Here is a 12,564-nt window from a genome sequence, read left to right on the forward strand (position 1 = left end):
TTCGGTTCCCAGTACCGGAGAAAAAAAAAAAAAAAGAAAAAAGAAAAGATTCACTACAATATCTGGCATCCAATAAAAAAATTACAAGGTACAAGGCAGACTATAAAAACACAAAAGGCTAACAAGAAATAAAGAGAAAAAAAAAATACTACAAGTAGATCCTCATTTGAGTTGCAGTAGTGCTATATAGTTTAGATCTGAAATGTCCCTCAAAGGCCCAGGTATGATAGCCTTAATCTCCAGTTTGGTGCTATTGGGAGATGGTGGAAATTTTAACAGGTAGAGCCTAATGAGAGATCCTCCAAGCATTGGGAATGTGCTCTTTAGGAGGACTGCAGGACGCAGGTCACTTCTTACCTTGCTCTTTTTGCTTCTCCAATCATGAGATAAATGACTTCCTTTGCCACAAGTTCCCACCATGAGCTGCTATACCACCACAGACACAAGGGACCAGGGCCAATGTTGCAACCTCTGAAACTATAGACCAAAATAAACCTTTTCTCTATAAGTGGATTTATGTCAGGTATTCTGATAGCTAATGCAAGTTATAGACCTTACAATTAACAGGTTCATTAAAATGGAAGGCTAAAATAGAACTTGAATTCATTTTAAAATTTCAAAGCAAAGTCTAAAATTAAAAAGCAACTGCAATGAAGAAGTCAGTAGGTGACTTTAATAAATATACAGTGAATTAGTAAACAGGAGTATAAATCAATAGAAAAATCCAAATTGGCACACAGAACAAAATGAAGATAGAAAATGCAGAAGAGGGAATAACAAAAGACAATGATAATACACATATATTCATTCCGAATATCAAAAGTAGAAAATGATTAAAAAAGAATTTGAAGGATAGGAATTTTAAAATCTGACAAGACATCAAATTACAAACTCAAGAAACTATATACTCAAAGCAGGCTATTAAATACAAAGGAATTCTAGGAATATCAGAATAAAATTCTTGAAAATCAAAGATGAAGAGAATTATCCAAAAGAAGATATACATCCCCCCTCTTAAGAAAACAGTAAGACCAATGAAAGACTATACAATGAGGGAAGTCAAAAGACATAGAAACATCATTAAAGTATTGAAAAAAGCCACTTTATAATTAAATAAAAATAAAAATACAATCTTTAAGACAATAATGCTAAAGTCTTTGGGATTAAAAACTTAAACAAAGGAGGAGTAGTTAATGAAGCTAAACTATTAAAAGATCATTTAGGATTTCTGGGAAGATGGCAGACTGGTGAGCAGCTAAGAAAGAGCCTCTCCAAAATTTTCTGTCCAGACACTGGAATACAGCAACATGAGGAAGAGAAGGGAAGTGGGTATCCAGGACCAAGGAAAGATCTGAAGTGAGAATTGAAGCCCACAGGGAGAGGAAAAAGACAGACTTCAACAAAGAAGGAGGTGGTAGGTGGTGCTATCTTCATGAGCCTGGACTCACCACATGGGAGAGGTGCCTCAGACGTACAGACACATAGTGACTAATGGATACCCAATATGTCTCCATGGAGAACGGCTCCAGAGGAACAGAGCGGTGGATGCAGCAGACCGTGCTGCCTAGTGCATTATTCAGGTTCAGACACACTGGAGAAGAGGGTGATTCGCCAGTAGCTATTCTTCAGAGGGGCCAGCTGTGCTCAGAACTCAGAACAGCTTCACCTGAGCTACATCTAGTGGCTAGCAGGGACAGGGTAAGGTAGCTGAGGTCAAGCTGTCAGAGATCAAGTTCAAACCTGCAAACCTGCAAGAGGCACATGGACTGCTGCAAACTGAGCAACTCTGGTTCCAGCCTCAAGTCTGGAAACCAGCCTTAAAGTCAATGGAACTAAAGGTACAGGCTCAGTGGAATTATCCACCATTGTACTGTCAAGCTATACATTGCTTGCTGAGATAAATTAACTTGGATCTAGACTCTGTATGTCCACCTTACCTACAGCGACAAAGAAACACCTTGAAGTACACTTTTTTTTTTTTCCTTTTTTTTTTCACTCTTTTCTTGTGTCTTGTTTGGTTTTTTCTTGAGAGCTTGTTCTTGTTTTTATATGAGTGTAAACATCGTTTCCAGTTTCTTGCTGCTATTCAATTGTTTTGTTTTTGTTTCTTCTTTCTCTCTTTCACTCCTGTCTTCTTCACCAGTTACCCAAAGTTTTCAATCTTCCTTTGTCTTCCAGCCTTCCTTCTAATGTCTTCCTCTCCTTCTATTTCACTATTTTTTTACCCAATCCCATCTAAATTTTTTCCCCTGAGAGTAAAATCAGCATATTGAGGACATATTTACTGTATACAAATTTCTGGTTTGTTTTACATTTTGTTATACAACCACAAATCTAGTTCATATTGTTAAAGATGGCACATTACTAGTTACCACAGTTTGTCATTTCTAGGCTGTATTTGATGCTATTGTTACTGCTGATTGCATCGCTTTAGCCAAGGTGACACAACTGTTCTAATTAGTTGTTCTTCCTAGTATACCAAGGCTGAGATTGCCTAAGAGCCATAAAAAAAACCGTACACCACTTCCAAAGAACCAAGGGATGGGGGGCAAGAAGGCAACAGCTCCACATCCCCAATAAACTGAAGAGGTAGGCTCTTGCAACAAACTCAAAAAACAACTACACCTGAAAGACACCTCTGAGTAGTTATTTCCTAAGGGTTCTAATACTAGAAATAAAGCTACTAACCTTTGGTAATTTAGAAGCATAAACTCAGAAAAACTAAAACAATGTGTAGAAAATGACAAGACACTTAAACAGGATGCAATACTGGAATTACAGCTCAACAAAGGCAAACCCAGGGGACAGTAAGGTAGAACAATCTGAAAGCTACCCACCTGGAATCTCTGAAGTGGTAACAGCAGAAGTAACAAAGCAGATGAACAAGGCTCTAGAAAAAAAATCAAATCAGAAATAACTTTTCAAGGGGCAGGGGATACATAGCTCAGTGGCACAAGCAACCTGCTTGGCAAGCGCAAGGTCCTGAGTTCAATTCCCAGTACCAAAAAAAAAAAAAAAAAAAAGATCTGCATGTAAACACAATGGGTAACCTGTCAGAAATAACTTTTTCAGATGATTACAGACATGGTGAGCATAGTAAAAGACAGTCTTAGTGACTCTAGAGCTGATACAAATTAAAAAAATACAGGAGCTTAGAAAAATGATGGAAACCATGAACATCCAACATAGGAAAGAAATGGAATCCATGAAACAGATTTGAACAGATTCCTAGGAAATTAAAAGTTTCACTGAAAGTATATGCTGCAGAATGAGCACATGTGAGGACATAATTTCAGATATAAAAACAGGACTGCAGTTAGCAATCATGAGAAGAAAGATCTCTTAAAAATAGCAAGGGACCATGAGAAATCAATCCAGCAGATGCTAAGTGATGCAAAGAATAACATAACACTCATAAGAGTGAATGAAAAAGCAGGAGATAGTGCAAAATGATATAAAAAACCTGTTGGCAACAGTCATGACAGAAAACTTCCCAAGCAGGGAAAAAGAATTTGACATACAGAAATGTGAGGCATATAGAACTTAAATTAGCCATGAGCAAAAAATATCTACACCAAGGCACATAATCATCAACATTCCACAAATTCAACACAAGAACAGAATATTACAAGCTATTAGTGAGAAGAAACAAATCACCTATAAAGAAAACTCCACCAGAATCGTAACAGATTTCTCAACACAAACTCTTAAGTCAAGAAAACTTGGAGTAAAGTATTTCAAGCCCTAAAAGAAAACAACCTCCAACCCAGATTGATGTACCCAAAACTATCTTTCAAAATTAATGGAGAAATAAGATACTTCCATGACAAAGAACATCTAAGGAAATTCATGAACAACAAACTAGCACAACAAAATGTTCTCAACAACATTCTAGAAAAAAATATAAATAAAGATTGTAACTCCTTTTTTTGTTTGTTTGGGGTTTTTTTTTTTTGGTCTTTTTGAGACAGGGTCTCACTATGCAGGTCAGGCTGGCATTGAGCACACTTTGTGGCCCAGGCTGGTCTTGAACTCACAATGATCCTCCTGCCTCAGCCTCCCGAGTGCTGGGATTACAGGCGAGCACCACCATACCCGGCAAAGATTGTAACTCCATCAACCCAAACAGAATGAATCCACCAGGCAAGGCAAGCAATTAAACAGATGAGGGGAAAAAATGGAGCCAACAACAGGAAAATAACATGGCAAGATAATACGTATCAGTCATAATCATCAATGTTAATGGCTTCAATTCACCAATCAAAAGAAAAAGACTGGCAGAATGGATTAAGAAGCAAGATCCAACAATTTGCTGCGCATAAGAAACACATTTGATTCAAAAAGAAATTGACAGACTGAAAGTCAAATGATGAAAAATAATACTCCATGTGACAGGAACCTCAGAAAAAGGAGGGGCAGCTATTCTATTTGCAGACAAAGTGGACTCCAAGCCAAGACTGATTAAGAGAGACAAAGAAGGTCACCACGTCCTTGTAAAGGGAACAATCCAAGAGGAAGAAATATCAATCAAAAATACATATGTACTGGATATCAGTGTATCCAACTATATAACAGATATCAACAGACATGAAAAATCAAATAAAAACTGATACAATTATAATGGGGACCTTAATACCCCACTGTCAAAAACAGATCAACTAGACAAAAAAAAAAAATCAACAATGAAATATTAGAACTGAACCAAACTTTTGAACAAATGGACTTAGTGGATGTGTACAGTGTTCTACCCTAAAACATCAAAATATACATTCTTTGCAGCTCTACAGGGGACACTGGGGAAGAGGGGTTGAAGGAACAGGAGGAGAATGGGAAAAAAAGTAAGATACATCATGCACAGTTTCAAATTCCCTATGATGAGAATTATCATTATGTACATCTAAAATGTACCAATAAAAAATAAACAGGTAAAGACACAGACTTCTACAAAAATAAAATAAAAAAATAAAAAGAAGCAGAGCACTGTGAAGAAATATTCCATTACAGGATGAGGGCAGAGAAAGTACAGTAAATATGGGACACCCTGTGCCAAAAAGCAAGGTAATGATCAAAGAATGATACAACATATGGGGAAAAAAGCATACTTTTGACAGTTTCTAGAAATTCCCTCTTCCAAATCTGGGATGATCTGAACATCAAAAGAACAGCAATATAACACAATAAAATTTTAAAATAAACTATATAAATATACACATACATATCGAGAGAGAAAGACAAAGAGATAGTTTATAGTGCTGACACTAAATAGGGAAGTGCTACTGCCAGGGCTCTTCATTACAGAAAAATGCTAGGTAAACACAATTAATTAGGAAATCACTGATCTACCAACACCAACATACTAACTGATTTAGGCAAAGATCATCTATGATAAAAAGACTACTGGGGAACAGAACATTTACACTGTTTTATACTATTACAATTTAAAATACTCAGTCTTTACACAAAGGAAAGGGTATCGTTAAGGCAGAGAGACACGACAGACGCTATACGTAAGTGGTTAGCAATACCACAAATGGAATAGTGACATTATGTATCTTCTGATGCGATGCACTGGTGAATTATCATCACTTATGTACAATTTTTGCCAAAACTATTTCAACTTTATTTCCTCACAATTACAGTCATGAGATATTGCCAAACTGCGATATATTCTACAAGAAAACTGACCTAACCACTTGAAAAATGTCAAATTTCCCAGACAAAAGACAGAAATAAGATTATTTCTGATGAAAACAGACAAGAGATAATACTGTACTACAGCCAAATGCAAGAGGGTTCTTTGACCGAAGCATGGATTGAAAAAGGAGTTGGAAAGAAGAATCTTAAAAAAACTGAAAAATTTTGTTAGTTGTCAATATTAACATGTTGGGTTTGAAAAAAATGTATTATGGATTATAAAAGAATGACCTTGTTCTAAAATGACATGTGCTCAAATACTAGGGATCTGATAAGATTCATAATTTACTTCCAAATGGTTCAGCAGGGAAAAAAGTAAAATAGGAAGAAAGGAAAAGGAAATAGCACAGTTGATGTCTCTAAACAAAGAATGTTCATCTCATTTTTCTTTCAAATTTTTTAGTGTTACAATTCTTTTCAAAAGAAACAACTGTAGTTTAAGGGAAAAAAGACTGCATTACAACAGACTAAAAAACTGAGATTCAAAATTTGGAGATGAAGGCAAGTGATACAAGTTAACAGATTTTCAAATCCAAACTGAAAATATGTGGTGGAAAATAAAATCAAACATTATGATTAAAGCACAGATTCTATGCCCTTCCTTCCTTCTCCTTCTTTCCCAGAACCATTATTGTGTTTTACTGTAATCTAAAGAAACATAACACATGAAAATAGAGTTTTCTTAGGCCTTGAAATACTGTAGTTTATTAAAAACTTCCAAAATACTTAAACCAAAGTTGTCTTTTTCTCATGTCTCTTAACTAGAATGATACTGAGTGTAACAACAGTAACAGGTTGTTCTACAAGGAAATATAACTTATAAGCAGTGAATGCTGAAACCTCACCTACTTACAAAATGAAATGTACCTTAGGCTATACAAGCAAACATGTTCCTGCAACTCCGCCGCTCTTTAAAAAAAAAAAAGTGGGAGGAAAAAAACCTCACCATTATATCAAATTCACTTTTCCCAATAAACCACCTATAATTTAGGAAAAAGCATTTTCTAAAATTCAACACCTATTCATAAAAACCCTTAGCAAACTGATAGAAGAAAATTTCCTTTATCTGGTAAAAGTATTTAAAAATCCACAGTAAATATCACACTTGATGAATTTATGAACTTTTACTTGCCAGCCACTATCACTACTTCCATGTACTAGACATCCCAGCAAGCACAAAAGGTTAAGAAAAAGAAATACAAACCAAAAGGATAGAAACAGTTAAGATAATCTTTAGGAACAACAACTATGCTCACACTACCAGCTATCAAGATAACATGCAAAAACCACAACGATTAACACAGTCTAGGTGTGTTGAAAGAACAGACAAGGCAACAGAACACAATTGAGAAACAAATCTATACATTCACTCACCTGGTTTATGACAAAGATGACAATGTAGTGGGAACATGACAGTTTTTCCAATAAATAATGAGGCAACTAGATGCCCATACAGTAAAAATGAAACCCTGCCTCAATCCTGCACTGCACACAAAATCAACTCCAGACAGAACATAGATCACAATATAATACTTTAGTTGTAAGTAGTCACAGAGGCCTGACAGTGGTAGCATCAGATAAAAACAAAACAAAGTAAAATAAAATAAAATAAGCCACTCAGGTCAAGAGCTAATTTAACAGCTAAGCCAAGCCTAGGGATCCAAAGATAACACAAAAACAAAGGATAAAGATTGAGATAAAAATAGTGACAAAGGACTCTTCCATGTAGGAGGCTGCTCCCTGAGTACCTAGACACGGACTTAAAAAAAAAAAAAAAAAATAACCTATTTCTCTTTTGAACTCATCTCCTTTAAAGTGAGTCTCCCAACCTCTTCCCTGCCCACCTATAATGGACCAAAACAAAGACCTGTGATTGGACTTCTTTCCCCTGTTGTTGAGGATCCCTCAAGAGCTTTTTGTTTATTATTATTTCTAATAAACATTCCTCTAAATTCGTTTTGTTCTCAAATTTATTCTTCAGTTTTTTAAGACAGCTCGAGCTTATACAAAATTAACTGTTTTATGAACTGTTTCAACATGCAAGGGAAGGCAATAAACCTAGAAGATAACACTAAGGATATGTTCAGATCATTCATAAGAAAGACTTCTTAAAAACAGAACAGCACTGGGGATGCAGTTCAGTTGCAGATTATTTACGAGCGTGCATAAAGCCCTGGTTTCCATCCCTAGCAAAGGAGGAGGAGCAATGAAAGAAGGCCCACTAGCCATGAAGAAAATAATTAAGAATTTCAGTTCAACAAAGGCACCATAATAAAATGTCAACTCAAGCCCTCAGGTAGAGAAGAAATTTATAACCCATAACTGAAAAAGCACCCATATCAAAAATATACAAAGAATTACTATTAATAAGCTAGAATGTGGCAAACATCCTCAGTGAAACTGGACAAGAATTCAGCATGCATTTTATTTTAAAAAATTAAAAATCTAAAACCAAATAAACATTTGAAAAGGTGATCAACCTCATCAGTTATTACTAGAACAGCTACCAAATACGACACATATCAAATGTTGTTAAGGATGTGAAGTAGCTAGCTGGACCTTTCACCACTGCTAGCAGGAGTTGTAAACCGGTATAACCACTTTGGAAAACAGCAGTACAATTAAAGCTGAAGATATAAATATCCTCTTTGAAAATTCCAGGCAAAAACTAGAAACAAAATGTTCAACTGAAAAAGTAAATGAAACTGTGATAGACATAATCTCCCTGGCTGCTTACACAAGCGGCATTCCTTAGAATATCCCTTACCTTCTTTGATTTACCTGGTCTTTCTATCACATATGATCTGACACTGCTAAATGTACCTACTGCATGTGTTCAGCACTAGTGCAATCTCTATGAAAGAAGGCATTGCTCTAGTTTGTTTGTTACTGCATGCCTAGCAGAACATGCACAACACACTCTGTGTTGAATAAATTTTATGGCTTGAATTCCCAGCTTGAAGGGACCAACTATTGAATGAAGTATATGGCTAACAGCTCCTTAAACTCTCTGGTTTAGTTTAACATAGTAAATATGAACAGCCTCCAACTAAGATCTGGTTTAAGCAGAATTTAAAATATTTACTCCTAATGAATTTAATTCTTCAATGTTCTATTGTCAGGAAAGTGCAAGCTAATTCAGATTTCAAAAGAACTACATTAGGCACTCAATAGTAAAGAAATTGTCCTAATGAGTTTTACAATTTTACTATTATCCTACAAATAAACTTATGAAAACATAGTATATTCCACTTTTTTCCTATTACAATGAAATCTTAATAGTTCTAATAACAATAAAAGATAATATCTGAGGATATAAAAGATATATCCAGAAATATCACCTCAACCAAGAAACCAAAATTCAACCTAATTCAAAGACAAAATCCCACTTAATATGATCTCAGTACAAGGAAACCACCTGAAACAGTGTAAGACACCCCCCGGCCCCTGCCCCAGCGCTAGATCATGTATTTTTATGGCACAGGTCACAGTCTACACAGGCTCCTAAGTAGCTTACTTTTTTTCTTAACCAAACACTGTAGGTTAATGCTGTTAAAAAAGATTCAGTTCAAAAAGATGATCCAAGTTTCCCTCTCCTTGTACCTTTTGTCAGACAATAAAAATTAAACTTTTGAGGGGGGAATAAAAGAAACCAACTGGAAGATGTCTGAACAAATTATAACAGCTCTGGAGTAACTAAGAAATAAACCTGCCTAACTGATGTTCAAACCAGCCAAGGCATTTTTCAAGCTCAGAAAGTATTTAGCAATTAAAGATACTGTACAATATCCAAGTTTACATAAAAACTAATTAAATCGTACCAACACCTTTTATTGAAAAACTAAAATTTCACCCAACTACACAAACTTTTAGGTAAAATAAAGTTGTGCTTTAAAACAATGGTGTCTTCTTATATAAGCATATGTGAATATTTATGCACATATAACTGGAACCATGCTATACACAATGTTTTACAGTTTTTAATGCCTACATAATAGCTAATCATATTTCATAAGTTATTTAATTAATCCCTAGTGTCAGATTTTTACTTTTTCATTATTACAAACAAAGCTACCGGAACTTTTCTTATGTCTTTTGGCTAGATCAACAAAGGAATAAGCCAAAATTTCCATGAATACAAATGTTTCTTGAAAATGTTTCAGCATTGACTCTTGAAGTGAAAGTGAAAACAGTACTAAAATATTTGATCCTGTATATTTACTTCAGATGTGGTGTCACTGAATTGGGATTATGGCTCTTTCATGCCCCTTGTTTGTTTTTTTCCCTCATTTTGCCAATTTTGTATGCTTTTTATTCAGTTCTGGAGCAGATGAACAAGGAAAAAAACCAGTAGATACCATGGTAAATCTTGTTATACCCATTGGCACAATTAGAAAAAAACTATGACCAACATTTAAACCACATGATTACCTAGCAGCTCTTCTCAATATAATTCAAAGCTCCCAGAGAAAAATATGTCTAAGCCTAAGCCATCCACTGTATGTAATGAATTCATTTCCCTCCTCTGCATCTAGGGCCAGCTAAGCCCCAACCCAGGAAAACTCAGGAAATGGTCATTCAAGCCATTTTCTTCAGGGTTTCATTCTCTCTGAGGGAACTTACAACAGAAAAGGCTTATATAAAGGAATAGCAATACACTCATAAGGACATATTTCTCTTTTTACATTCAGAATGTCACCACACTTCCAGTTTGGTACTAATGTCCACCATATACTCTCAAAACTGAACTGACTTTAAATTCTAAATAAAGCCCCTCACGAACATATTTAATTCACTACTTACCCAGTAAACCTTCTTGTATTAAACTGTAATTAAAGCAGAGCTGTATAACCAGTATATTTTGTGGCCTTATGGGTGTCCTGCCCACTGAAGCAGTTCCTCTATTAAGTAATCTCTTTCCTGAGGGGCTTTATCATGAAGCAGGAATTTCACTACTCCTGACAGACACGAATGCCTATTTTATGTGCCAAAATAGCATTAACACAACACAGGCAAATAATTTGGTAACATGGTCAATGTCCACTGAAAACAAGTGTTCAGTTTCCCACTGGACTATATAACTGCAAAGGCAGTTTCTTTCCTCAAATGAGCGGACATCATACCAGCATGCTGTTCAGAGCACCCCGAAAAGTATCCTTTGTATTTCAGCCACATTAACATCAGAATAAAACCAAGGACATCTCCTTAAAGATGCCAAATGAGGGGGCCGAGGATATAGCTCAGAGCACAGTGCCTGCTTGGCAAATGTGAGGTTGTTTGACCCCAGTAGAAAAAAAAAAATAAGCCAAACCGAAGAAAACGTAAGCAGAAATGCACACAGAATGGTACTAAAGAGATGAAAGTACCGTGCGTGGTGGTACATGCCTGTAATCCCAGCACTAGTGAGACTGAGACAGGAAGATCTCTGCAAAGTTCAAGGCCAGCCTGGGCTACAAAGTGCCCTTAAGGTCAGCCTGAACTGCACAGTGAGACCCTGTCTCAAAAAGAGAGAAAACCCCACCCAAAAAAAACCTAAAGAGATTATAGTAATTCCACTACAGACCACAGGCAAAGGAGACATCATCTTTTGAAGGTCTGGTTCACATTCTCTGCTTAATAAGAACAAAAATGTAAACAGTTCTGTCACAATGGAACAAATTTTCAGGACAGTTTCTTCTTTCCTTTTCAATTTTCTCTGAAAAAAAAGATGCATCAATATCTTGTAACTTAAACACATTAAATAAGATGAATTTTTAAAGCTCCTACCTTAGAAAGAAGTCACCAAGTTTAAAAGCCAAAATTAAATATAATACTAAGAAAAAATATGGCTCCCAAAAGGAGAACTAATGCAAAAATAAAAACTAAGCCAATCTGAACAAAGTGGGAAAGAGTCCCCTAGTTTACCCCAACAGGTGGTTTCCAAGCAAAGCAGGATTTCTTAGGGTCTATGAGAACTCTCATTAAGTTGAGGTCAGTATACCTGCATGCCTCTGTAAGTAGTCATTTTCACACCGGAATATTCCATAGGAAATGTTAGGATTTCTCAGATCTTCGTAGTTTTGAAGCAATTTCCTGCCTACAATCCATGATACTCTCTCCCAATATAACCCAGAACGATTTAAGTAAATTAACGTTACTTTTTAAAAAATAAAAACAAGATCTCGCTTTGTAGTTCAGGCTGGCCTTGAACTTAGCGATTCTCCTGCCTCAGCCTCCTGAGAGCTGGGATTACAGGCAACTGATAGGACTACAAGTACACACGAGCAGGCCTGGCTAAAAGTTATTTAAGAGAGAACCTTAAATATCACAAAATCCACGGAAATTTTTCAGATTTCACAACAAAACCTCGAGTACACTTTTCCACATACAACCCCATCAGTAAATGCAACACGTTCTCCTCGCTTCCCTGGTAGTTAAAAACTCATCTATTGTAAGACTCAAAATTTAACAGAACGGCCTTCTACTTTGTCAAATACTAAACCTCCAAGGCCTGGCTTGCACAGAATACGTAGCATAACATACTAAAGCTTTTACCTGCAAATAATGAGCGACACAGTATACATACATTTTTAGCAACGCTGAGATCATAAGCTTTAAAAAAACAAACAGTGAACATTTCCATTCACAGTGCACCTCCCAAAATTCCCACGTTTTCTTCTACGCTCTAGTTAAAAGGACTGGCACCTCCTTCATCCCCCCTCCGCTCCAAGGTCAGAAGGCTCCAGACAAAATAGACAACAAACGCACGTGACAAAAGTTTCTCCCCGCACTCTCGCTCCCGGGGCCTGGAGGCTGCGCTCCTCCCGCGCGGGGCGGACACGCGCGGGGCCCCAGGCCGGGGATGGCCAGGGGCCGCGGGGGCCGCAGGGC

The 12,564-nt window shown here is 36.5% G+C and overlaps 1 protein-coding gene across 3 annotated transcripts in view; it reads right to left on the reverse strand.

Moving 5' to 3' along the window:
• The window catches only part of Uri1 (URI1, prefoldin-like chaperone), a 67,908-nt gene extending 55,583 nt beyond the window's left edge, over window positions 1-12,325 (reverse strand). The window contains exon 1 of one of the 3 annotated variants that reach the window (XM_013522517.1): window positions 12,260-12,325. In XM_013522517.1, coding sequence (XP_013377971.1) covers window positions 12,260-12,316 — 57 coding nt within the window. In that variant the 5' untranslated portion in view covers window positions 12,317-12,325. Of the gene's footprint in view, window positions 1-357; window positions 436-11,257; window positions 11,358-12,259 lie in introns of those variants that run through there. The other 2 variants (XM_013522518.1, XM_013522516.1) reach the window with 2 other exon arrangements.
• Window positions 12,326-12,564: the final 239 nt, after the last annotated feature.

This window comes from Chinchilla lanigera, unplaced genomic scaffold (assembly GCF_000276665.1).
Source record: "Chinchilla lanigera isolate Chin_1 unplaced genomic scaffold, ChiLan1.0 scaffold00067, whole genome shotgun sequence".
Lineage (NCBI taxonomy): Eukaryota > Metazoa > Chordata > Mammalia > Rodentia > Chinchillidae > Chinchilla > Chinchilla lanigera.